General features: G+C 41.1%; 3 protein-coding genes across 7 annotated transcripts; all 3 read left to right on the plus strand.

Annotated features, from left to right (window-relative positions):
- The first annotated feature begins 39 nt into the window (after positions 1 to 39).
- On the plus strand, positions 40 to 3,948 carry LOC148891089 (dnaJ homolog subfamily C member 5-like). Of its 2 annotated transcripts, none has more exons than XM_089007560.1 (5): positions 40 to 672; positions 1,066 to 1,186; positions 2,363 to 2,576; positions 2,647 to 2,821; positions 2,894 to 3,948. In XM_089007560.1, the coding sequence occupies exons 2-5, from the start codon at positions 1,080 to 1,082 to the stop codon at positions 2,992 to 2,994; spliced, it is 597 nt and encodes a 198-aa protein (XP_088863686.1). In that variant the 5' UTR covers positions 40 to 672; positions 1,066 to 1,079; the 3' UTR covers positions 2,995 to 3,948. The 2 variants fall into 2 exon arrangements, with proteins under 2 accessions (XP_088863686.1, XP_088863688.1); XM_089007562.1 differs by having other exon boundaries at positions 42 to 672; positions 2,897 to 3,935.
- Positions 3,949 to 4,782: 834 nt separating this feature from the next.
- LOC148891090 (E3 ubiquitin-protein ligase TRIM63-like) lies at positions 4,783 to 11,655 on the plus strand. 2 transcript variants are annotated; one of them, XM_089007558.1, is made up of 10 exons: positions 4,783 to 5,071; positions 5,965 to 6,137; positions 7,538 to 7,718; positions 8,550 to 8,645; positions 8,726 to 8,752; positions 8,837 to 8,959; positions 9,889 to 9,911; positions 9,995 to 10,119; positions 11,166 to 11,386; positions 11,472 to 11,655. In XM_089007558.1, the coding sequence occupies exons 1-10, from the start codon at positions 4,952 to 4,954 to the stop codon at positions 11,550 to 11,552; spliced, it is 1,170 nt and encodes a 389-aa protein (XP_088863684.1). In that variant the 5' UTR covers positions 4,783 to 4,951; the 3' UTR covers positions 11,553 to 11,655. The 2 variants fall into 2 exon arrangements, with proteins under 2 accessions (XP_088863684.1, XP_088863683.1); XM_089007557.1 differs by having other exon boundaries at positions 4,804 to 5,071; positions 8,726 to 8,959.
- An 893-nt stretch (positions 11,656 to 12,548) lies between these two features.
- Positions 12,549 to 26,864, plus strand: ubtfl (upstream binding transcription factor, like). Of its 3 annotated transcripts, none has more exons than XM_089007463.1 (20): positions 12,549 to 13,206; positions 14,424 to 14,518; positions 14,585 to 14,766; positions 15,843 to 15,926; positions 16,764 to 16,919; positions 17,007 to 17,071; positions 17,147 to 17,267; positions 18,370 to 18,480; positions 19,033 to 19,160; positions 20,301 to 20,442; positions 20,532 to 20,573; positions 21,114 to 21,227; positions 22,356 to 22,499; positions 22,575 to 22,685; positions 23,807 to 23,877; positions 23,963 to 24,152; positions 24,231 to 24,278; positions 25,460 to 25,591; positions 25,674 to 25,790; positions 26,707 to 26,864. In XM_089007463.1, exons 2-20 carry the CDS (start codon positions 14,461 to 14,463, stop codon positions 26,758 to 26,760), a joined length of 2,070 nt encoding a protein of 689 aa, XP_088863589.1. In that variant the 5' UTR covers positions 12,549 to 13,206; positions 14,424 to 14,460; the 3' UTR covers positions 26,761 to 26,864. The 3 variants fall into 3 exon arrangements, with proteins under 3 accessions (XP_088863589.1, XP_088863587.1, XP_088863586.1); XM_089007461.1 differs by having other exon boundaries at positions 12,551 to 13,206; positions 14,432 to 14,518; positions 25,671 to 25,790; XM_089007460.1 differs by having other exon boundaries at positions 12,552 to 13,206; positions 25,671 to 25,790.
- The last annotated feature ends 29 nt before the right edge of the window (positions 26,865 to 26,893 follow it).

The following is a 26,893-nucleotide window of genomic DNA, read 5'->3' on the forward strand; positions in this document are numbered from 1 at the left end:
TAATAAAACACTTTACACTCACCGGAAAAGTTTTTTTTTTGCCTTCGAGCAGCGTTCACTCAACCGGGAAGTAAATATAAAATGGTCATCGGCAAAATAAATGTCGCAAAATAAGCGTCTTACACCAAGAAACACCTCAAATATGCTTGATTCCCAAACAGCGACCATAATAACAAATATTGAAATATCTTAACACGATGGACAGTCGATCAAAAAGAAATACGTTTTTTTTCCTCCAGTAAAACGTATTGCATATTTGTGTTTGCCATGTTGTCTGCCATGTTGGATGTTCCGATTGAGGCTGGAGATGGGAATAGCGGTAGATGTATTATCGTTTATTGCCTTTTTTTCCAATGTGTTTGTGTTGGTACCAGATTAACGATGCGAACCTTTTTAGATGGCTGTTTCTCGTGGCAGGCGGCTTTCTCGACTGATGCAGCGGCGCACCCTGGTGTTATGGAGGAGAATGTGACACAAATGTGTCAAAATCCCCCTTACGCCTCACCTGCTCGTCAATGTGAGCTTTTGCCCTTCCTTACGCGGTCTCCATAGCGACGAGAAACGCGATACTACTAATGGACACCGGAGTCCACCAGCTGAATGTTTCATGGACTCACACGCTACCACAAGCGGGACCAGGAGATACAACCAGAACCTGAATCAAGCACACAGGTACCTAATCGCTTGGCCTTTCTTCTGTTCCGTTTAGTCCTCTTCACTTTGAGTTTCTTTATTCTACTGACATTTCTGTTCGCTTCTATTTTCTTTTTATCCTATTTTGTCCTGTCTTTTGAACCTTTTTGGCCACATCTCATTTGTCTTCTCATCTCTTTTATTGACTTCCGTTCAACAACAGTTATATACAGGTTGTTTGGACGCACAGACTTGCCGTACCTTACGTTTGTGTAAATGTTCTCACTCTTCCCATGCCGGTTGCTGCAACAAGTCACGGTCAATAAAGTTTTACCAAGGATAGCGCGTGTGTCTGCTTCGTCACATAAAACGCCACACTTCTCTGATGTTGTTTCGTCTTTTCTGACTATACGAGTGTTTTGTGGCGGTCAGGTGATGGTGTCAGGATGTCGGATGGCAGGCAGCGAGCCATGTCGGCATCGGGGGAGTCTCTGTATGTGCTCCTCGGTCTGGAACCGGGATGCAGTCACGATGACATCCGGAAGTCATACAGGTAAAAGCCACGCCTACTCCGGTGTTGATGCTGCAAGTGAAACCTGTCCTGTCGATGTATTCAAGATGGCGCCGCGAGAATGGCTTCCTTTCCAGCAGTTCCTGTATTTTCTTTTTCTGCTTCTTTCTTTCATTTCTTCTTCCTTTCATAACATTGCTGCTGTGAAATGTAAATTTCTCCACTGCGAGACGAATAAAGGTACAGTGATTCCTTGGCTTACGAACTTAATTGGTTCCCAGAAAGTGTAAGGTGAAAAATGTGTATTGCAAACATTAATTTCCCATAAGAAACCATTACAATGAGAATAATCCGTTCCCAGGTCCCCATAAAACATCATTTTCAACTAAATAAGCCTTAAAACGACACACAATATACCTTATTTTATGTATAATAAATGTGCTATGTTATTGTAATTAAAGAAATAAACTGGACTGTATGATAAATTCATTTTATTTACCTTTGTGATAGACGTTGATGGCTTGATGGAATGGATAGCTTTTTGCATAAAGTCCTTCAAGGAGCTCTGTGTTGTACATCTTAGAAGATGTGATATTGCAACAGCAACAGATGCAGGCAGACCTGGTTCCCTTGCTTGTATGTTCTCTTCAAATCATACAAAGGGCTTGTGCGGGTTATTCGTGGAGCCTGATTGATGGGATAGTTTAACCTTGCAGTCTACACTTTGCCTTTGAACTATCAATAAAGTTGAAACGAGTCCAAATTTCACTGTTTTCTATCCATTTTCTTGCCATTTCACTTTTGTTTTTTTTTTTTTGTTTCAAGCTCTGTCGTCTCCATTTCGTGTGTGTGTGTGTGTGTCTTTCTGTAACCCCTCCCCCCACTCACTGCTGCGTGTGTCGCCTCCCTCCTCTACCACGGATCTTGACCAATCACGTGCGGCTTTAACCGAAGACTGGGGGTGGGGAATAGAGGACAACAAAAAGTTGGCTGCCATTTTCAGCTCCTTCTTAGGAGCTCCAAGAACCGGCTCGTTCGTGAATGACACATCACTCATTGTGGCGCTCTGTGTGTTTCCCGAAAAATAGTTTGTATGCCAAGATTATATTCTCGTGTATTTAACCTTCGTAAGACGAAAAGTTCGTTAGCTAAAGCGTTCATAAGCCGTGGTATCACTGTACATCCAATCCAATTTGAGTCATGTGCGGTTTTTGTCAGGAAACTGGCGCTTCGCTACCATCCGGACAAGAACCCGGACAACCCCGAGGCCGGGGAGAAGTTTAAGGAGGTGAACGCGGCTCACACCGTCCTATCCGACCCGGGCAAGAGGAACATCTACGATGCTTACGGTTCCCTGGGGCTTTGCATGGCTGAGCAGTTCGGAGAAGACCATTTCAACGCTTACTTTATGCTAACCACCTGGTGGGCTAAGGTTGGTCAGGGCTAACGCGGGAAGCCATTTTGGCTCTGACGATATTGAGCGTGATGGCTTTTTAATTCAGGGTTTGTTTACGCTGTGCGGGATCCTGACTGGATGTTATTGCTGCTGCTGCTTGTGCTGCTGTTGCGACTTCTGCTGCGCGGGTCTCAGGACCACGCCCGCCGCTGACGAGGCGATGGAGACATCCTTCAGCAATGTCCAGGAGGAGGAAGAGGAGCTAGAACATCTGCCCAATGGTGAGAAGTTCGTTCACTCTGTAAATCGGCCAAACGTTTGCTAAATTCCTCCATTGACTCGTTTGTTCGCAGCAGACGTGAACGCGCCCGTCGTCCAGCAGCCGACCAATGCTAGCGAGAAAACGCAACTCATCTCGGATGGACGGCGCAGATATGGAGACACCTATACATGATGATGTCATCACCATGATAACTGGTCTTTATAGAAATTTCCGAGATAGGTCTTCTACGTTTTCGTCGATGCCACATTTACTTTCTTCTCAGGTATGGTTTTGTTTGTTACTTTGGACTCTTTTTTTCTGACAACTTTGTTGTTTTAGATTTAGTTCCTGCTCACTTTATTTCATACAATTTCTCTTTTCGTCAACGGATGCTACAGCTGCGTGTTTGCTTTCAACATTTAGTTTCTAGTAGATGTGCACATTCCACCATTACGTCCCTGATCCACTGCTGAAAAGGACGGTTTGATCCTTTCCTCTTTCATGCATTGTGTTCAGTGAGCAGTATACATCTAAGTACCTTTAAATATATACAAGCGTTAAACAAATTACTATTTACATGTTCTCGTTCACTGTTGTACAAATCTATCTAAAAATACTTTAAATTAAAAAAAAAAAACTTTTAAAATAAAATGCACAGTGAAACAGCAAAAATCCTATTTGGTCATTGTAATCTTTTTAATCTTTTTGAAGCAAAGTATAAAAAAGTTTTTCCACTTCCGTTTGCGATGTGTCCAGTGAGAACAAAGAAATTAAAGTCATGGTTTTGTTTGTTACTTTGGACGCTTTTGTTCTGATGATCTTTGTTGGTTTAGGTTTAGTTCGTGCTCACTTTATTTCATACAATTTGTCAAGTATACCTCGATCCTCAACTCCTCTCAGATTTTCTTTAGTGATAGTCAATAGAGGAATGTGTAATTTATTCCTTTATATTTATTTCTGGACTACCCTGTCACTGTAGTGATTTTCAGTCAATGAACTATCTCAGTCTACCATCTTAAGAGTTTTGTAATTATGCTATGAGTCCAAAATGAGTCAACAATTCTCAAAACAGGCTTTGTCTTTTGTTTTTTTTTTGTCATGATACTATTCAATAAAGTTGTTCAAGGAACAAAATATGGTGACTTTGCGAGTAAATAACAGAGGTCACGCTCCCTCTGGTCATAACTGTGGTAGCCGTAGATATAAGTCATACTGTGCCTGGGTGCCATCTTGTCCCTCTCTCTCTTACATTCCATTCTCACACACACACACACACACACATTCCTGTTTCAATGGTTTTGTGAGGTGTCCGGATAACTCCAGGTAAGGAGTGAAGACCACCCAAATGTCACCCAATTTCCCACTTCAACTTCTTTAAAAACAAAGAACTAAAAAGTGGACTTGAAACTGAAATAACAGCAGGAGTGAGGTTTCTCAATTGGTATATTCAAAGTCCTCACCCCTGTAGTGAATTGGGTTGAAATATGGTTTTACCTTTTGTGCTATGAACATTTTTACTCTCTTTAACCACGCACACACACATATAAACACACATAGTCACTAAAAAATGTGCGTATCCAAGTAAAATGAAAATACACACCAAAAAATCATTTTGGGTGAATTTGTGAGGACCTCTCTGAAACGTTAACAGATGCATATATAGACCCTCTAGAAGCCTTTAGAATGAAAAACTTGTGAGGACCGTCTAAAAGGTCCTCACTTGTCAAAAATGTCCTCACTATGTATGGTATGAAATGTTAGTGGTCCTCACAAGACTAAGCATACAAACATACACGCACACACACACACACACACACACACACACACACACACACACACACACACACACACACACACACACACACACACACACACACACACACGCTTTCTGTCATGCCTCCCATGACTTTGGACATATATGGGCATGTCGGCATGGCAACAGTTGACGTGCTTGTGTGTGTCTAAAAACAGAGTCTAATGTGACACACTTTTCCAGCTTGACTCCTTCATTGTCCTCCAGAGCGTCCCTGGTCTACACAGTTCTGTCCGTGGTCTTCGCAACGGTGTCCGGATCTTGACAGTTTATGGTCACCGGAGTGTCCTGGTGTCTACAGAGTCCTGGTTTGGTCTTTTTGTCTTGGGGTAGACCATGGAGAGTCTGGAGAAGCAACTGATTTGTCCGATCTGCTTGGAGATGTTCTCCAAGCCTGTTGTCATCCTACCATGTCAACACAACCTGTGTCGCAAGTGTGCCAATGACGTCTTCCAGGTGCGTGATATGAAATGGACACAGTGGCGGATGCTAATTTTGCTAACCTAGCATAATTCATTAATAAGTTGATGAGTAAATTATCATTAAAATGCAGTGTTGGGCAGTCAGGGATAACCTGGCCTTCTTATAATAACAATACATTTCATTTCTAAGCACCTTTCAAAACTCTCAAGGTCGCTTTACAGTCATTGGATAATTTTTTCTGTGCGTAGAGACGCGGCAGCCACAAGCGCCAGCGTTCATTCAACCCGGAAGTAACTCGAATAGATAGAAAGCTAGCTAGCTAATAGATAGTTAGCTAGATAGCTAGCCAGCCAGCCAGACCACTAATAGATAGCTGATAGCTAGCCAGCCAGCTAGACCGCTAATAGATAGCTAATAGATAGCTACCCAGCCAGCTAGACCGCTAATAGATAGCTAGTAGGTAGCTAATAATAATAATCCATTTCATTTCAAAGGGCCTTTCAAAACTCTCAAGGTCGCTTAACAGTCTACTGGATAAGTTTTTCTGCGGGTGAGCAGCGGCAGCCACACAAGCCAGCATTCACTAAACCCGGAAGTAACTCAAATAGATAGAAATCTTAGTTGGTCGTAAAGACAGGTAGAACCCCGATTTTTCAATATTTGTTTCATAAAACTGTAGCTCCGCCCCTGAGACTGAGTTACTTCCGGGTTGAGTGAACGCCGGCGCGTGTGGATGCCGCTACTCACCCGCAGGAAAAACTGATCCTGTGACTGTAAAGTGACCTTGAGAGTTTTGAAAGGCGCTTAGAAATGAAATGGATTCTTCTTCTTCTTATTATTATTATTCTTATTATTATTATTATTACTATTATTAATAATAATAAATTTCCTCACCTCCGTTGGTCCCCCCCCCCCCCCACTCACAGGCAGCCAACCCCTACCTGACCTCCAGGATTGGCTCTACAGTTTCATCAAGCGGCCGCTTCCGCTGCCCGTCGTGCCGCCACGAGGTTCTTCTGGATCGCCACGGCGTCTACGGACTGCAGAGAAACTTGCTCGTGGAGAACATCATTGATATGTACAAACAAGGAAGCAGCAGGTCCGGACAAATACAGCTACACAAATGTGCATTTATAATAATAATAATAATAATAATAATAATAATAATAATAATAATAATAATAATAATAATAACAATAATAATAATACATTACATACATTTATCTATTGGGTATCTATTAGCTAGCTGGCTATCTATTAGCTATCAAGCCAGCTGGCTAGCTAGTTAGCTGCCACTCTGTTAGCTATCTATTAGTTAGCTGGTGGGCTGGTTGTCTATTAGCTATTTTTTAGCTAGCTTTTTATTTATTTGAATTATTCCGGATAGCTGTCTATTAGCTAGCTAGCTTTCTATCTGAGTTACATCCGGGTTGAGTGAAGGCCTAGCTAGCTATCTGTTAGCTATCTATTAGCTAGCTATGTTTCTATCCGAGTTACTTAGCTATCTATTAGCTGTCTATTAGCTAGCTAGCTTTCTATCTGAGTTACTTCCGGGTTGAGTGAAGGCCTAGCTAGCTAACTGTTAGCTATCTATTAGCTAGCTTTCTATTTCAGTTACTTCTGGGTTGAGTGAACGCTGGCGCGTGTGGCTGCCGCTGCTCACCCACAGAAAAACTTATCCTGTGACTGTAAAGTGACCTTGAGAGTTTTGAAAGCCACTTATAAATTCAATGTATTATTATTATTATTATTATTATTATTATTATTATCTAGCTGGGTAGCTATTAGCGAACTATTGGCTTGCTACCTAGCTTGCTATCAATTTGTTTTACTATTCTAATTAAGTTACTCCCAGGTTGAGTGAACGTTGGCGCATGTGGCTGCCGCCGCTCACCCACAGAAAAAAAACTTATCCTGTGACTGGAAAGTGACCTTGAGAGTTTTGAAAGGCGCTTATAAGTGAAACTTATTATTATTATTATTATTGTTATTATTATTGTTATTATGACTATTATTATTATTACTATTATTATTTTTATTATAACTACTACTGTTATTATTTTTTTATTACTACTACTACTACTATTATTATGATGATGATTATTATTATTGTTTTTATTATTATTATTACTACTATTATTATTACTACCAATACTATTATTACTACTACTATTATTATTATGATTATTATTTATTATTATTATTATTATTATTACTATTATTACTACTACTACTATTATTACTACTACTATTATTATTACTACTACTATTATTACTATTATTATTATTACTAATACTACTATGATTACTACTACTACTACTATTATTATTGTTATTATTATTATTGTTTATTATTATTATTATTATTATTATTATTATTATTATTATTATTATTATTATATGGGGATGAATAATGCAAACATATTAAAAAAAAATAAACATATGAAAACGGGGATCCTTGCCCTTCCAAAATGTATTCACGTCGTCACATTATGTCAGTAAGGCGCCATCACTTCCTGTCGTGGCGGTGGAGCATCCCGTGTGCGAGCATCACGAGAAGGAGAAGATCAACATCTATTGCCTGAGTTGCGGCGTGCCCACCTGTTCCCTCTGCAAAGTTTTCGGCAGCCACAAAGATTGCCAGGTGGCGCAACTGGACGTCGTCTTCTCAAAACAAAAGGTATAAACTCTCCCGTCAACCCGATTTTTGTCGATTGCGGGTCGTCCTTGTCGCGATGTGGGTCAATAATATTCGGTCGGTTCCGAACAAGCTACTACAGTTTATTGAACACCAAGCTCTATCAATCGTTCCCCCTACATCCGGTCAGGTCCTTTCAATATAAAGGCATGAAAGCTATTACCACATCTCCCTTTCTAGAATAGTGAACAGACTATAGCAAGTACTGTCGTAACTCAGATGATGCAAGAAAGTTTTACATAATAATAATAATAATAATGATAATAATAACAACAATAACAACGATAATAATAATGCTAATCATCATCATCATCATCATCATCATAATCATAATAATACATTTTAGTTCTAAGCACCTTTCCAAACTCTCAAGGTCACTTTACAGTCACAGGATCAGTTTTTCTGTGAGTGAGCAGCGGCAGCCAGCATTCACTCCACCCGAAAGTAACTCAAACAGATAGAAAGCTAGCTCACAATCTAATAGATAGCTTATAGCTAGATAGATAGGCAGCTAGATACCAAGCAGCAAGAGCCAGCTAGCCAGCTCGATAGCTAATAGAATAGACAGATACCCGGAAGTAACTCAAATAGATAGAAATCTAGCTAGCTAATAGATAGCCAATAGATAGCTAGCTAGTCAGTTAGATAGATAATAGCTAGCTATCTAGCCAGTTAGATAGCTAATAGCTAGCTAGATAGCTAGCGAGCCAGCAAGATAGGTAGCATGATAAGCGACACTTAGCAACAACGTTATTTATAACATAAGTGCTGAAAAATCTGTCGTTCTTTGTATTGTTCGTTGTTTGTCATCAGGCCGAGCTGAGCGAGTGCATCTCGCTACTCGTGGGAGCCAACGAAAGGATCCAAGCCGTCATGGGGCAGTTGGACGAAACGTGCCGCGTGGTGGATGTCAGTTTACGCCGATGGCGCCGTTAGCTAACCCCCCATCATTGCGATAAACGACAAGTCTGAGTCGGCCGTGTTTCTAGGATAATGGTGGCCGACAAAAATCCAAGGTGTGCGAGTCGTTCGACCATCTCTTCGCCGTGCTGGAGGAGCGAAAAGGCGAGCTAATCGCACGCATTGTCGCCGAGCAACAGGAAAAAGTGGATTACATCACGGGGCTCAGCAGGAAGTATGGTCAACATCTGGAGGATACCGCTAAGCTACTGGAGGACGCCATTAAGATCATGGACCACGCTGAGATGGCCGTCTTTTTGCAGGTCAGGATCAACATGCAATCGAATTCTGACTTTATTCTCACAATTCGCACTTTAAAGTGAGTTTAAACTTTATTTTCAGAATTGAGACTTTAAATAATAATAATAATAATAATTATCATCATCATAATACTACTACTACTACTACTACTAATAATAATAATAATAATAATTTTTTTTGTGCGGGTGAGCAGAGGCAGCCATTCGGACCAACGTTCACTGTACCTGGAATTCCTGACTTTATTCTCAGAATTTGGATTTTAAATAATAATAATAATAATAATAATAATAATAATAATAATAATAATAATAATAATAATAATAATAATAATAATAATAATAATACATTTCATTTTAATTTAAAGTGAGAATTCTCACTTTAAAGTCAGAATTCTGAGTTTATTCTCACAATTCAGACTTTAAATAATGATAATAATAATAATATTTTTTTTGTTCCGGTGAGCAGCGGCAGCCATTCGGACAAGCGTTCACTGCACCTGGAAGTACTTACTTTATTCTCAGAATTTGGACTTTATTCTCACAATTGTTGACTTTAATTGTTGACAATTGACTTTAAATAATAATAATAATAATATTTCTCATAATAATAATAATAATAATAATTAATAATAATAATAATTATAATAATAATAATAATAATACATTTCATTTATAAGGGCCTTTCAAAACTCTCAAGGACACTTTACAGTCACGTAATTATTTTTTGTGCGGGTGAGCAGCGGCAGCCATTTGCACCAGCATTCACTCTACCCGGAAGTACTGACTTTATTCTCAGAGTTCGGACTTTATTCTCACAATTGTGACTTTAAAGTGAGAATCTTGTCAACCATATTTTTTCTTCTTCAGTGGCTCTAATCTTCTTCCGTAAAAGGCTTTCTGATTATGATTCTTTCTGATTCTTTTGCTCTTAGGACAGCAAGCCACTGCTGCAAAAGTAAGTCCCACTAAACACGTTCATTTTCGGGTGATGTTTTTCGGGTGACGTGCCGCTAAAATTGAGGTTGGGCGTGTGTGCAGGATTGCGGATGGAAGCGACACGTCCAAACTGGAAAAAGTCCAATCGGGATATGAGAAGATGGAGCACTTTTGTGTGAATTTTGAACGCCAGAAGAGGGCGCTGATGGCTGTTAATTTCATCACAAGTAACAGGCTTGTTTTAATAATAATAATAATAATAATAATAATAATAATAATAATAATAATAATAATAATAAAACATTTAATTTCTGAGCGCCTTTCAAAACTTTCAAGGTCACTTTACAGTCACAGGATCGTTTTTTTCCTGCGGGTGAGCAGCGGCAGCCACACGCGGCAGCATTCACTCACCCCGGAAGTTACTCAAATAGATAGAAAGCTAGCTAGCTAGCTAATAGATAGCTACGAGATAGCTAGTTAGAAAGCTAGCTAGCTAATAGATAGCTACGAGATAGCTAGTTAGAAAGCTAGCCAGCTATATAGCTAATAGATATACAGATAGAAAGCTTGCTAGCCAGCTAAAAAGCTAGCTGGCCAGCTAATAAATAATAATACATTTCATTTTTAAGTGCCTTTCAAAACTCTCAAGGTCACTTTACAGTCACAAATAGCAAATAGATAGCAAATAACTAGCTAGCAAGCTAATAGATAGCCAATAGCTAGCTAGCTAGAAAACTAGTCAGCTATATAGCTAATAGATATACAGATAGAAAGCTTGCTAGCCAGCTAAAAAGCTAGCTAGCCAGCCAGCGAGAGAGCCAGCGAGATAGCAAGCGAGCCAGCCATATAACTAGCTTGCCAGCTAATAAATAATAATAATACATTTCATTTTTTAGCGCCTTTCAAAACTCTCGAGGTCACTTTACAGTCACAGGATGAGTTTTTCTGTAAACTAAAATAGTAAATAGATAGCAAATAGCTAGCTAGCTTTTAGTCCTTTTCATCCAAACGTCAAGTGAACTCTTGGAAATCCCGAGGACTTGATTGCTCCACGGCTACGCTAGCAATTGTCATTCAGAAACGCTGCTCGTTTTGAACACATTTGACACAAAAGTCACCGGTGCTGCTAGTTTCTGCTTTAGCATGCTAACACAGTTAACACAACAAACATTGTGGCAACAATTCCCGCTGCTACAATTTGATTTAGCACGTCACTGTTCGTGAGCATGTTTTCATGTGTTAGCACTTTAGCTACAAGCTAACTGTCTCCTAGTGGATAGCGACGACGCCGGTGACAAAGAGGACAAAACTGCGGAGGTTAGCGGTTTGAACGTAAACCAAGCAACGCCAGCGCCCTCGACCAATCTTCACCATGCTGCTTCACCGTTAGTCCACGAGGACCCGCCCCCTCTCGCCATTGACACCAAACCTCCACCAACAGACAGCCAGGTCCCGCCTCCTTTGGCCACATCCATCTCAAACCCAGCCACAGGGGTATGACGTCACATTATAGTATTGGATTGTTTTTGTTGAATCTTCACGGTCCTCATTTTCTCCTTGTTTTCTTTATGGGATGCAGGCAGCTTCTTCTCCGCGAGCCGACGACGCTGATCACGCAAATAAACACATTTTCTCCTTCAGCTGGCTCAACCACTCGTAACTTCTTTGTCTTCTTCGGTCTCACCGTTTTTCTGTTCATTTCCCCCATTCGTGTACCTTAATATCAACATTATTTGAAAGTGCTGCTAATAAATATGACTGTTTGGAAAATATTGTGTGCTCTGATCTTTCGAGGCTCACAGAATATTGTATTTTATATATACAGAAGATAACAAATATAATATTCCACTCTGTTCTTTCGCGACACAAAAAAATACTATACTTTCTACCTTTTACATTTTATAATAATAGCTAGCAACTTGGATGCACTTCCGCATTGAAAGTAAAAAAAAAAACTTTATTATCCCACCTCAAATCACCCAAACAAAGCTTGACCATTTAAACATTGTCAACGGGAATACAAATAATAATAATAATAATTATTATTATTATACATTTCATTTATAAGCGCCTTTCAAAACGCTCAAGGTCACTTTACAGTCAGAGGATACGTTTTTGTCTGGAGGTGAGCAGCGGCAGCCACACGCACCAGCATTCACTCAACCCGGAACTGAAATAGATAGAAAGCTAGCTATCTAGCTAATAGCTAGTTAATAGATAGCCAGCTTGAATATAACATTAGTTATTGTGTTCTCGGTCCGTGGTCTTTATCATTATTATTATTATTAATGCTGTGTGGTTGTGTAAACGTTACACTGGTACCAGCCTGCATGGAATACTGAAAACCATTTGAAGATTAGCACAGTATTCTGTCGCTTGAAAATTTTTGGAAATGTTATGAAATGATTTATAACATGGTTTTTGGATTCTTACATGGATTTTTGTTTCTTACTTTTTTTAAATTACATTGATAACACGAATAACCACACACACACACACCTTCAAATTTGATTAATTTAATTGATTGTGAATATGTTTTGACTGAGTGGTGTTTGTATTACTTCCGGGTTGAGTGTCCACTGGCGCCTCTGGCAGCTGTGGAGTTCATCCACACCAGCAGGGGGCGTCAAATACAAGAGAAACAAAATTCGCGGTGACATCCGAGGGGGTTGAATTCTCGCAACATTCTCGTCTACTTTCGCCTGGGCCATGGTTGTAGTTTGTACTTTGACACTTTGATGTACCGGCGGCTCGGAGAGCGGAAGTCGCATAGGACAGCCCGGAGGCTGGAGAGAACCGGTAGGCGGACAGACAGGCTGAGGCAGACAAACGCAGGCTGCCTGTAGGTTTCCCCGCAACGGGGAGATAGCACTCGAATGCCGAGGTCTGAAGTCCCGGAGGTCCGCGGTCCCGCCAGTCCTCGGGATGGCCGACGCTGTCATCGGTTTCACCGGCTGTCTTGGTCACGAAAGCCCTGTCGGTCGACGCTCGCCACAGGGGCCCAAAAGTTGCCTTTTTATTGAAATGAAAAGGAAATATGTTCCAAAAGTGCTCCGAGAGCCCCCCGAGCAGGTATGGAGTCAAAAGCGCGCGTTGCCTTTCTCCGCCTCGTCTTCATGTTTGGCCGCGGAGGTCCTCCCCCTGCGGCGCTGGGCGGAGTTTCATCCCGGACCAGACGCTCCTTTTGTCGGATCGCTTTCGACCAGACTCCCCGGGGCTTCGGGCACAAAGAAAGGCCACTTTGGATGCGAGCGAGGCCACTGAATCACCACTCAGTGTCGACGAGCGTACAGAGTAGCCATTGGAACCGCGAGGTGAGTCCAAAGTGGACTTTTTGTCCACTCCAAAGCGTTTTGGGCCTGCTTTGCTGCTAGGCGCCGTCTTGCCTTCTCTTCTCTTCATGGCGGCCTCTCGGTGAAGGCTTGTTGGTTCTAGCTTTGCCGCGCATGGCGCCTCTCACCCAGCCGCCGCCTAAAAGAACTCGACCACAAGCGCAACCAGACGACATTTAAACGAAATACTTTGCGATAGATAGCCCGTTTGGATATTTTTTTTTCGTTCCTAACAAACGTGCCATGCTTTTTTTCTTTCGCGGTACTCGTGACTCACTCACTCCACAACGCGAGCTTTTTTTCATGTGGTCTTTTCGACCCGTTTCCCTCTCAGTTTATTTATTTCAGTGTGTTCAAACAAAAAAAAAAGGTTCGGGCAGTTTGTGTTTGGTTTGGTTGGTGCCAGCCAGCGGAGGCTGAGTGCTGCTGACTCCTGCCGGAGAGCACGCGCCATTTCCGGCCGTCCCGCCACATCAATACGTCATCATTCATGGCCGCCATGGACATCTTTTCGTCTGTGTCCGAATCAGAAAGCCTTTCAAGGACAACCGACACCCCGGACAAGTTGCGTCCATAATTTGTAAAAACACTTCAAATGACTTCTACTGAGTGCATTTTACAAAGATTCCACCGCATATAGCTATATTTTACGTTTTAAGACTCGTGCTGAATATTCAGAAAGTCTTGTTTTTGAGTTGATGACGATTCCTGAAGTGATGCCTTATAATGTGGTGTGCGTTATATTTGGAAAATATTGAGATATTTATATATTTGGAAAACGTTTTTCATTCATTGAAGGTGCGCCTTATACTCTGTGCGAATTGCCATTCAGAATTAGATTAAATGAACCTTTATTTGTCTCACAGTGGAGAAATTAACATTTCACAGTAGCACAAACAAAATACAGGAGCTGCTGTGAAGGCAGCCACTCTCGCGGCGCCATCTTGTAGTCAAAAACAATAACAAAATGACAAATGATGTGACACAACACAAAAGACAGACAGTCTTCAATCTTAAGCACTTTCCGCACCCTCTTTGTCACATGAAGCAGTTCTAGATGAAATAGAAGAGGATCATAGCATCCTTTTCACCAGTGGATCAGGGAATGAGGGGGGTTTGCTGTGTTTTGATAAGGGAATGAACAACTTTTCTTTCAACAAATGTTCACGCAATCCTTTTTGTGTTTGTGTGTTGTCAAGTGGAGCAGTTGGATTCATCTGTACCAGACGTTGTGCGATGAACGGCAACGCCGGCGTCTCGTCGCCTCCGAGTGGCAGACTCAAGATCATCTCAGGTAAGCAACCTCGATTGTTCCGATGCAGATGATAGTTGTCACCGTGACGGTTGCGCTTGTGCACAGGTACAGACGAGTGGCGACAAGAGGATTGTCTGACCCTACTGGAGAGAATTCGTAGCCTTCTTCCCGACGGCGACACCATGAAGTACAAAACCACAGAATCGCATTTCGACTGGGACAAAGTCGGCTTTGGGAGCTTCACGGGAGAAATGTGTCGGCAAAAGTGGAGTAAAGTATCCACTGAGGTACTTCCTTGTTTTATTTTTGTGGTTTATTGGTTTATTTTGCGATGATTAATGGTTTTTTTCCCCTCATTAAACCAGGATGGGTTACATTGTGTAAAATTGACCAATCACATGTTAACTCATTCATTGCCAGTGCAAAACTGTGTCCACTTCAGTGCCAGGGTTTTTGTCATTGTCACTCAAATTCCAGGACCCACAGAATATTGAGTTTTAGGACTACATAAACATTCAATGCAGCATTACAAACCTTACACTCTAATTCCTAAATTATCTGAGAGTCTGGAGTTATATGAGCTATAAATTAGGGCGGCTGTCCAAGATACAATGCAATCCCCTACTTACGAACATTTGAGTTACGAACAACGGTATATACGATCATTTTTGTAGTAACATATGTAGTATTCTCTCCAGTTGTACATGTACATATCTTTATAGAGCATATATTCTATTAATGTTTATTTTTCAGTACAAAACAATACAAGTAGGTTACTTACACAAGCTCTAGACATCCATTCCATACAAAATATAGCTCTGAAGCAACTTACGAACAAATTCAACTTATGAACGACCGTATCGCGTTCATAAGTTGGGGAGCGTCTGTACATACATATTGGTTTATATAGCGCAACAACAGCAGAAGCTGGAACAAAGCGCTAACATGGGAAAAAAACGGAAATGCTGCCCCCTTGTGGAAAAGACAATAAATTGCCAGAGGCCATGGCCAGCGCTTTATCGGAACCCAAGCATGAAAAAACAAAACCCGAACAAATTTGGGAATGGCGCTCGCCGTCATATTTTCAATTCCCGAATAAATTTGTGAATGGCAGTGAATGAGTTAGGGATAGCGTCTTTTTTTTTACTCGCTCAATGTTGCCTTGACAAAACTTTTAGTTTGGCATCAGCCTGCTGTCCTGATTTCGAGCAGCCCAAAGCAGGCATTCGGCACAGAATCACGAGACCATCATTTTAATGATGCATTCCATTGCATGTTTTTTTTAGAATCAGAAATAATTCTGACATCATTAAAAAAAAAAACTATTATCCTGAAGTCACCCTTGCATTTTTGTCATCTTCAGGTGCGCAAGTACAGAACCATGACGGAGCTCATCATGGACGCTATTGACTTTGTGAAATATCCTTACAAAGGCAAGAAGCTCAAGGTCAGGCGCTTATAAATTACATGTATTATTATTATGAATACATTGTTTTACTTGAATTAAAATTGTTTGTTGATATATTAAAAATAGATTTGATTCCCCCCCAAAAAAAATTCATTTGCAATTTACACATATCCTGCTTCAATGAATGCGTTTTGGCTTATTTCAATCAACTTTGTATACTTGGCCAATCGAGTTAAATCGGGGCCCCATCCATTTTAGATTTTTTTTTAAACCACACAGTCGAACAGGTGACTGGCGAACTATTTTGTGTCACCCCCTTTCTTTGAGTGCAGACATGGTTTGTTATCGAGTGTAGTACTTTTGCTATTATGGGACCGAAAAACACCCCACCACAGGCTAGTGTTAAGCCAAAGAAGACACAAAAGACAATTACGGTCGAGCAGAAGAAGGAGATCATCGGAAAACACGAACGACGTGTGCGTTTGTGTGACTTAGCGTCCCAGTGCCATCACGGCAACTTCACTCGGATATCATCTAGGGGCAGCTACATAAATGACCATCACAAAGGGAAATAAAACAACAACAAAACAATAGCACATTTATTATACATAAAATAAGGTAGATTTTGTGTATTTTTAAGGCTTATTTGGTAGAAAATTATGTTTTATGGGGACCTGGGAACGGATTATTCTCATTTTAATGTTTTCCTATGGGAAATTAATATTTGGAATACACACTTTTCACCTTACACACACTTTCTGGGAACCAATTAAGTTTGTGAGCTGAGGTATCACTGTACCTGAGACAGCTGGTTTCCTCTTACATTCTGAAAACATACAAGAACGTTCCTGTTGTGATTTGTGGCCCTCGCAACAGACTCATCCAGATTTCCCCAAGAAGCCATTGACGCCGTACTTCCGCTTTTTCATGGAGAAACGAGCCAAGTATGCCAAAATCCACCCTGAGATGAGCAACTTGGACCTAACCAAAATTCTCTCCAAAAAGTACAGAGAGCTACCCGACAAAAAGAAGGTCATCCCGATTTCGCCAAGAAATCCAAACGAAATACAAGAGCCTGAGAAATAACGCACCTTGGTTTGTTTGTTTGTTTGTTTGTAGCAAAAATACATGACGGAGTTCCAGAACGAGAAAGAAGCGTTTGGGAAGAACATGGCTCGATTCAAGTAATGCAGAGGGAGGAAAGAAAAAAAAAAGTGATGTTCCGTTGGCGCTTGTTCATTCTTATTTTGCTGTTGCAGACATGATCACCCTGAGCTGATAGAGGAGAGAAAAAAGTCGGACGTACCGGAAAAACCCAAAACTCCCCAGCAGCTTTGGTACAACCATGAGAAGAAGACCTACATGAAGATGCACCCTGAGGTCAGGACTGTTTTCAGCTGCTTTCCGCTTCATTTTTCACTGAACTATGCGACTTGTAGGAATTTTTAAGTACAGGGATACCTCGGTTTACGAACGCTGTAGTTTACGAACTTTTCGCTTTATAGGAACATTAAATTCGCGAGAATATAATCTTGGCATACGAACTAGTTTTCGGCGGACGAACCAAACCACACGGTGGTTGGCGGACTAGTTTTCCACACACCCTTCCTTTGAGTGCAGATGTGGTTTGTTATCGAGTGGAGTACTTTTGCTATTATGGGACCGAAAAACACCCAACCGCCGGCTAGTGTTACGCCGAAGAGGACACAAAAGAAAATTACGGTCAAGCAAAAGAAGGAGATTATCGAAAAATACGAACGAGGTGAGCGTTTGTGTGACTTAGCATCCCAGTACCAGAACGCCAAGTCGACCATTGCTACGTGTGGCTAAGGGTGTTTCTGTGTTGTCTAAGCAACGGTCTCAGGCAATAGAAGAGGTTGAAAAACTGTTGATTTGGATTAACGAAAAGCAGCTAGCAAGGAACAGTGTGAGTGAGGGTATTATTGCCGAGAAAGCACGGCAACTTCACTCGGATACCATCAAGAGGCAACTACATCAACGACCATCACAAATGTCAATAAAACGACTTTATTATTATATAGTACAGTTTATTTCTTTAATTACAATACAATAGCACATTTATTGTACATAAAATAATGTATATTTTGTGAAGTTTTAAGGCTTATTTAATAGAAAATTATGTTTTATGGGGACCCGGGAACGGATTATTCTTATTTTTAATGGTTTCTTATGGGAAATAAAGGTTTGGCAGACGAACTTTTCGCCTTACACACACTTTCTGGGAACCAATTAAGTTCGTAAGCTGAGGTATCACTGTACCGTATTTTCCGGTGTATAAAACACACCCAAAAGCCAGATTTTTCTTCAAAATATGACCCTCCCGCATATACGCCAGTGCCCCTTATACACTGGGAAATACGGTACATTATAATTTTTTATATTTGTTAAAAAAATTGCTTGGGTTGTAATAAGGACGATACAGATGATGGTGATGCTAAAATGCTAAATGCTTTGTTTCCAGGTCAGCCCGAAGGAGCTGAAGGAGGTGTTGAGGAGACAATGGTCGCAACTGTCAGACAAGCGAAGACTCAAATGGATCAGCAAAGCTTTGGAGCTCCAGAAAGAATATGAGGTAATAATAATAATAATAATAATAATAATAATAATAATAATAATAATAATAATACATTTGATTTATAAGCATCTTTGAAAACTCTCAAAGTCACTTTACAGTCACTCAATAGCTTTTTCTATGGGTAGGCAGTGGTTTTTCTGTGTGTGAGCAGTGGCAGCCACACGCGCCAGCGTTCACTCAACCCGGAAGTAACTAAAATAGCTAAAAAGTTAGCTAGATAGCTAATAGATAACTCATGGATAGTTTGCTAGATAGTTGAATAAATCAAATAGGTAGAAAGTTAGCTAGGTAGCTAATAGATAACTAATAGATAGCTAATAGATAACTCATGAATAGTTAGCTAGATAGTTGAATAACTCAAATAGGTAGAAAGCTAGCTAGCTAATAGATAGCTAGCTAGATAGCTAATAGACAACTCATTGATAGTTAGCCAGATAGTTGAAGAACTCAAATAGGTAGAAAGTTAGCTAGTAATGCAACATAATAATAATAATAATAATAATAATAATAGCGCTCTGATCCTTTGTGTCTGTGCATTGGTGTGTTCAGGAACGCATGCGGGCATATCACGAAGCTCATCCAGACGTCAGCTCGGACGATCACGTCCGCTCCGTCCTCACCAAAGCGGAAAGACAACTCAAGGACAAATTTGACGGACGGCCAACTAAACCCCCACCGTGAGCTCCTCCTGCGCCCCCTTTATTGTCATTGTTACTGTCATTTGTATTCTCCATAAGCGGAGGTGATATTTTATTTCAAATTTGAGAACTAGTTATTCATTGACTCATTCGCTGCCAATTCCGAATTTATTCAGGAATTGAAAAGCGTGACGTGGAGCGCCATTCCTGAATTTGTTCGGGTTTTTGGTTCTTCTTGCATAGGGGTGCCGATAAAGCGCTGGTCAGACCTCTAGCAGTGTTTTTTTTCACTTCCACGAGGGGGCAGCATTTGGGTTTCGTCCATATTAGCGCTTTGTTATAGCTTCAGCTGTTAAAGCACTGTAAAAATCAATAGTTATAGTATATATTGTATTGTATTTTGTACAGCCACCCCCATTTCAAGCTCAGATAACTCCAGACCCATATAACTTCGGAATTAACTATACAAAGCGATCTTGTGTTTTGAATGATCCTTTGTTAGGGATTTACTATTTTGATGATTTTTTTTTTTGACTTATTTTTATTGGAAACCCTAATTTTCATTAATAAACCGTAAGACGGAATGGAATAATGAAAACCGTACTCATTACGGAAAAATCGGAGTAGTTGGCAGGTACTGTATTGTATTTTGTACAGCCGCCCCCATTTCACGCTCGGATAACTCCAGACCCATATAACTTACTTAGGAATTAACTCTGCGATACAAAGCGATCTCGTGTTCTGAATGATCGTTGGTTAGGTATTTACTATTTTGACAATTTTTGACTTATTGTCTGTATTGGAAGCCGTAATTTTCATTCATAAACTGTAACCCGTAATGGGATAATGAAAACCGTACTCATTACGGCAAAACCAGAGTAGTTGGCGGGTATGGTTTTGTCTTGTATTTTGTACAGCCACCCCCATTTGAAGCTCAGATAACTCCAGACCCATATAACTTAGGAATTAACTCGTTTTTCAGATAAAATAAGATTCTAAGGTTTCAAACGCTGCATTGAATGTTTATGTAGTCCTAAAACTCAATATTCTGTGAGTCCTGCAATTTTTGTGAAAAATGACAAAAACCCTGGCACAAAGTGGACATATTTTAGCACAACGTCTTGCAGTGAATGAGTTCAAAATGGATTCCAAATTGTTTTTTTTTTTTTTTTGCGACAGTAATGGCTACTCCCTCTACTGCGCCGAACTGATGGTAAACATGAAGGATGTGCCAAGCACGGAGCGAATGGTTTTGTGCAGCAAACGCTGGAAAATGATGACCCAGAAGGAGAAGGACATGTTTCAGAAGCGCTGCGAGCAGGTTCGGAAAGCGCTCGCCGCATATTAGCGTCGCTTACGGCGGCCGATTTGGTTGTTTGACCTTTGCCCCTGGTGGTTTTTTTTCCCCAGAGGAAGAAGCAGTATGACGTGGACCTGCAGCGCTTTCTGGAGGTAGGACTCTCGTCATATTTTTGATGGGGAAACGCTTATAAATGAAATGTATTATTTTTATTAGCTAGCTAGCTTTCTATCTATTTGAGTTACTTCCGGGTTGAGTGAACACTGGTGCCTGTGGCTGCCGCTGCTCACACACTGCAAAACTTATCGGGTGACTGTAAAGTGACATTGAGAGTTTTGAAAGGCGCTTATAAATGATATGTATTATTATTATTATTATTATTATTATTATTATTATATTATTATTATTATTATTATTATTATTATTTGTTCATTCATTTGTTTGATTGTTTTTTTATATTCGTCAATTTTTTAGCATCTTGTCTACTGTCTTTGTGACTGCTCTATTTCCTGCAAAGGATAGCTGTCCATGTTAAGTGCTTTGTGACAGCTTCAGCTGTTGTTAAAGGGCTATATAAATAAATATATGTATTGTATTGTATTGTATTGTATTGTATTGTATTGTTTTAAACTTCCCTCCTTGGACTCTTAATATGTGTAAAAACAGAAAGTTGTTGGACGCATGTTTCTCAGAGCCTCCCCGACGAGGAACGAGACCGAGTTGTAAGCGAAGAGAAGCTGGGCGGCGGTCGGCTTTCGGTTGCCACCATTTCCAGTCCGCACAGGGCCAAGTCGCCACCAGTCAAGGTACAAAACTTTGCCTTCTTATCCTATAGAATACAGTGATACCTTGGCTTACGAACTTAAATTGGTTCCCAGACAGAGTGTGTAAGGTGAAAAGTGTGTATCCCAAAAATTAATTTCTCATAAGAAACCATAAAAATGAGAATAATCCGTTCCCAGCTCCCCTTAAAACATAATTTTCTAATTTTCTAAGCCTTAAAACTATACAAAATACACCTCATTTTACGTATAATAAACGTGCTATGGTATGATAATTAAAGAAATAAACTATACGGTATAATAAAGTGGTTTTATTTACCTTTGTGACGGTCGTTTGATGGAATGGAGTGGCCGGTTTCATCAGCATTAAACACTTGATAAGGAACGTAGCCTTCTTCTTTCACCATCTTGAGAAATGATCCCTTGTAGGTGCCTTCTCTGCGATAATTTTACCTTGTTCCTCATCAATTGTGTTCTGTTTGCATCAAGTGTACAGATGGCTTGCGCGGGTTATTTGTGGAGCCTGATTGATGGGAATTTTAACCTTGCAGTCTACACTTTGCCTTTGAACTATCAAAGTTGAAAGGAGTCCAAATTTCAGTTTTCTATCCATTATGTCACTCTCTCTGTCGTCTGCCTGTCTCTTTAATGTTTAAACCACCTGCCCTCACTGCTCCGTTCTTGACCAATCACGTGGCTTTAACCGAAGACTGGCGGCGGGGAATAGAGGACAGAGTAATATTGGCTGCCATTCTCTTTTTTGGAGAATGGCTTCACTCTCTGTCTGTCTGTTAAACCCCCCCCCCCCCCTCACTGCTGCGTTCTTGACCAATCACGTGGCTTTAACCGACGACTGGGGGCGCGGGAATAGCGGACCAAAACAAGCTGGCTGCCATTTTCTTGTTCGGAGAACGACACATGACTCATTGTGGCAGCTCCGTGTGTATCCCAAAAAATAGTTCATATGCCAAGGTAAAATTTTCATAAATTTAACATTCGTAAACCGAAAAGTTCGTAAGCCAAGGGGTTCGTAAACAGAGGTATCACTGTATTAATTTCTGCTGATTTCACCCTGATTTGGTTGTATTCATCTGAGTTGAAGGTTCTGGTGAATTAGATGCGATCACAATACTTACCCCCACCCACGCTTAGGAGGACGATGCAGAGCTTTGGGCCCGCCAAGGTGCCAGGGAGCGGCGCGACACCAAGAAAAGCGGCAAGCTTCCTGAGACCCCCAAAACGGCTGAGGAAATGTGGCAGCACAGCGTCGCCGGGGATTTTCTTAGCAAATGCAGAGTGCGTCCTCTCGGCGATGGATGGGACAGCAACATGGCCGCCTTTACACTAAAAAAACTTTATCTGGTGGCGCAGAGCGACCGCAAGCGAGCGCAAACGGCCATGGAGGACGCGTGGAAGTCCATGGAGAAGAAAGAGAAGATCCCCTGGATAAAGAAGGCAGCCGAGGACCAGAAGAGATACGAGGTGCGTTTACTTTAACTTTTCCATATGAAGATATTTTCCTAAAATGGCGGCTCTAAATCCTTTTGTAGTGTTTTGGGCATTCATCCCTCATCCTCTCGTGGAGCCATCTCGAAGTAAAAAAACAAAACAAAAACTAAATATTGTACTAGCTAGATAGCTAATAGATAGCTATCGAGATGGATGGCTATAGCGCTAATGGATAGCTAGCTATCTAGATAGCTAGCTAGCTGGATAGCTGGCTGGATGGCTGGCTGTCTCGATAGCTATCTTTTGGCGATATATTGGCTAGCTTGCTATCTATTTGAGTTACTTCCGGATTGAGTGAACGTTGGTGCGTGTGGCTGCCGCTGTCCACCCGCAGAAAAAAACTTTTCCTGTGACCGTAAAGTGACCTTGAAAGTTTTGAAAGATGCTTATAAATGAAATGTATTTATTATTATTATTATTATTATTATTATTATTATTTGAAATTGTCAGTGCAGAAAAGGCCCAAAATTAACTGCTGCCATGGCCCGCAGCAGCCGTCCAAAAGCTTTCATCAAAAATGAGAGTCAGCGCAGAGCGCCGAAGCGTATGTGGAACTGTCGCGGCTTGGAATTGAAGCGGATTTACATGGGAGAGGAGATGTGAAAAAAAATTCTTTTCGTCAATGGATGCTACAGCTTTGTTTTGCTTTCAACATTTAGCTTTGTAGCAGGCGTGCACATTTCACAGTGACATCCTGGATCCATTGGTGAAAAAGAAGCTTTGATCCTCCTCTTTCATCTAGAACTGCTTCATACAACATAGATGGTGCTTACGATTGAATCACTGTGTCTTTCTGTTGTCATATTATTTTGTTTTGTTCTTTTGACTTCAAGATGGCGCCGCGGGGTAGGCGCCATCTTGAATTTTTTTACATCTTTTATTTTATTTTCTACTATTTTTGCCATCCTGTATTTTTTTTCTACTTCTTCCTTTTGTGGAGCCTGATTGATGGTATATTTTAACCTTGCAGTCTACACTCTGCTTTCATCACTTTGCTGCTGTGAAATATCCATTTCTCCATTGCCGAGACTAATAAAGGCTAATCCAATCCATCCACACCATCTGACGACGTCACATTTTGTCCTATGTCACAGAGGGAGCTTTTGGACCAGAGGCCAAATCAGAAGAAGCCCAAGTTTGACGGAGAACCAAAAAAACCTCCGGTGTGAGTGCACAGAAAGGGCGGGAGAAGAAGCGGGTCTGTCGAATCCCCCTAATCAAACCCTCTACCGGCCTTGTTGTCCCACTAGGAGCGGCTATCAAATGTTCTCTCAGGAGCTCCTGACCAACGGTGAGCTGAACCACTTCAGCTTGAAGGAGCGAATGGTGGAGATTGGCAAACGCTGGCACACGCTAACTGCTAGCCAGAAAGACGCCTACAAGAAACACGTGGATGCCACACAGGCGCGATACCGCGTGCTGCTGGAGGCGTGGCTTAAGGTACCGCAGGGACTATTAAGGCGCTTCGTCGGCCAACCCACAGAGGAACACATCAATTAATCGCATGCTGCCGCTTAGTCTTTGTCTCCGCAGGATCGCGTTGCCTATAAGGAATTTTCATCCTCGGTGAGTGGATAAATTCAAAATGTTTGTGTTTTGCTCATAAATACTCCTCAAATGATCTAATCAGCTTGCCCGTCTAGCCGCATTCGTTCGGCTTGTAAACTCATCATCTCATCGCCATTGCCGGTGATCACGGGTGCACCCCAGAGCTCTGTCACGGGGCCCCTTCCTTTTATCACATATCAACCGGAATTAAGCCGTCAAAGACAATTTACCCAGTTTTCCTCTCTGTTTTGCGCAGTTTCCGAGGGTGTTTGCTTACTATTTACATTTCAGGCTGTCATAATTTAACTCTACATACTTAGCCATGTAATCGAAAGAAAAATGGAATGAAAAATAGCATACTGTTTTTCCCGGTGTATATGGTGCACACAAACGCCTTGATTTTCTTGAAAAGATGACCCGGCCTGCGCCTTGCAGCTATTTATCTAGCTGTCTATCAAGCTGGCTACCTAGCTAGCTAACTATTTGCGATCTATTAGCTATCTCGCTAGCTATCTAGGTGGCTACCTAGCTAGCTAACTATTTGCGATCTATTAGCTATCTCGCTAGCTATCTAGCTGGCTACCTAGCTAGCTAACTATTTGCTATCTATTAGCTATCTCGCTAGCTAGCTATCTAGTTAGCTATCTATTAGCTATCTCACTAGCTAGCTATGTAATTAGCTATCTCACTAGCTAGCTATGTAGTTAGCTATCTATTAGCTATCTTGCTTGCTATCTATCTAGTTATCTATCTATTAGCTGTCTAGCTATTTATCTATTAGCTGTCTAGCTAGTTGTCTATCTATCTATCTATCTATCTATCTATCTATCTATCTATCTATCTATCTATCTATCTATCTATCTATCTATCTATCTATCTATCTATCTATCTATCCATCCACTCGCTATCTCGCTAGCCAGATATCTAGTTAGCTATCTATTAGCTGTGTAGGTAGCTCGCTATCCAGCCATCTATCTATATGCTATTATTTACATGCTTATACAGCACACGCACTGTTGTAAATATAAGGAACATTTTGGTACCACAAACTCAATTCCTTATGAGAGAATACTTCTGTACACCATTCATTGGGGGTGCGCCTTATACACCGGAAAATACGGTAGTCTTGTGTTTATTTACAATTTGCTGAGGTTTTCTGTACATTTTGACATAAATTGTTTTGTTTGACCATATCACAGAAGCGTCGCAATTCGTCGAAAGCCAGCAGTAGCCCACCCGCTAAAGTGCTGGTAACCGCTACGGGCAAAGCGACGGCCTCCAAGATGGCGCCCCCCGCCGTGGCCAAACGCGCGATGGCGTACCGAGCCAAGGTAGCGACCGAACGAACGCTCGGCGATTTAGCCATCGAGCTCAACCCGGCGATTGTTGATGGGTCGCTTTTGTTCGCAGCAGGATGTGGTGTCCGACTCGGAAGACGAGAAGAGCGACTCGTCGGATGACGATGATGATGATGATGATGATGATGACGAGGAAGATGAGACGTCTGGAAGCAGCGACAGCGAAGACGAGGTAATCTGATGTTTCATCGCCTTAGAATTACAACGTGACCAGGAAACATATTGTAAAACTACTTTTAACTCATTCACTGCCAGAAAATGTGCAAAAATGTATCCACTCCGGTGCCAGGGTTTTTGTCATTGTCACTCGAATTGCAGTACCCACAGAATATTGAGTTTTACGACTAAATAAACATTCAATACAGCGTTAAGAACCTTACACTCTATTCTTTCATCGGGAAAAAACACTTAATTTAAGTTATATGGGTCTGGAGTTATCTAAGATTGAAATGGGAGCGGCTGTACAAAATACAATATAATACATATTAATAATAATAATAATAATGATGATGATAATAATACATTTCATTTATAAGCACCTTTCAAAACTTTCAAGGTCACTTTACAGTCACAGGATAGGTCTTTCTGTGGGTGAGCAGCGGCAGCCACACGTGCCAGCGTTCACTCAACCCGGAATAACTCAAAAAGATAGAAAGCTAGCTAGCTAGCTGATGTTTCCTGACTCAAATAGCTAGCTAGCTAATAGATAGCTAAAAGCTAGATAGCGAATGTTTCCTGAATCAAATAGCTGGCTCGCTAGCTAGATAATAGCTAGCGAGATACTAGCTACCTAGCTATTATCAGCTAGCTAGTTTCCTTACTTCACTTGAAGATTGCATCGGTATTGATTTATATAGCGCTTTAACAACAGCTGAAGCTATAACAAAGCGCTAACATGGACAAAAGGCAAATGCTGCCTCACTCGTGGAAGGGAAAAACCATTACCAGAGGTCTGACCAGTGCTTTATCGGCAGCTAAACAAAAAAAAAACCCGTCATATTTTCAATTCCCGAATAAATTAGTGAACGGCAGTGAATGAGTTAACGAAAGTACAGAATCTTGAGTATGTTTTCCATCTTTCTTCTCAGCACGACGAGGACGAAGATCAGACGTCTTCTGACCAATCCAGTGACTCGGATTAATCCGGTTCCTCGTTAGGGACGGGGGGCTGTTTTGATCCGACAGGTGGGTGGGGATTGTACAGGAAAAATGTGATTAAGAAAATAAAAGCACTTTTTTCCTTTGATCTTATTCGTCTTGACGATATCTCAGGCC

This window comes from Hippocampus bargibanti, linkage group LG11 (genome assembly GCF_051943395.1).
Source record: "Hippocampus bargibanti isolate YZ-2025 linkage group LG11, ASM5194339v1, whole genome shotgun sequence".
In the NCBI taxonomy this organism is placed as follows: domain Eukaryota; kingdom Metazoa; phylum Chordata; class Actinopteri; order Syngnathiformes; family Syngnathidae; genus Hippocampus; species Hippocampus bargibanti.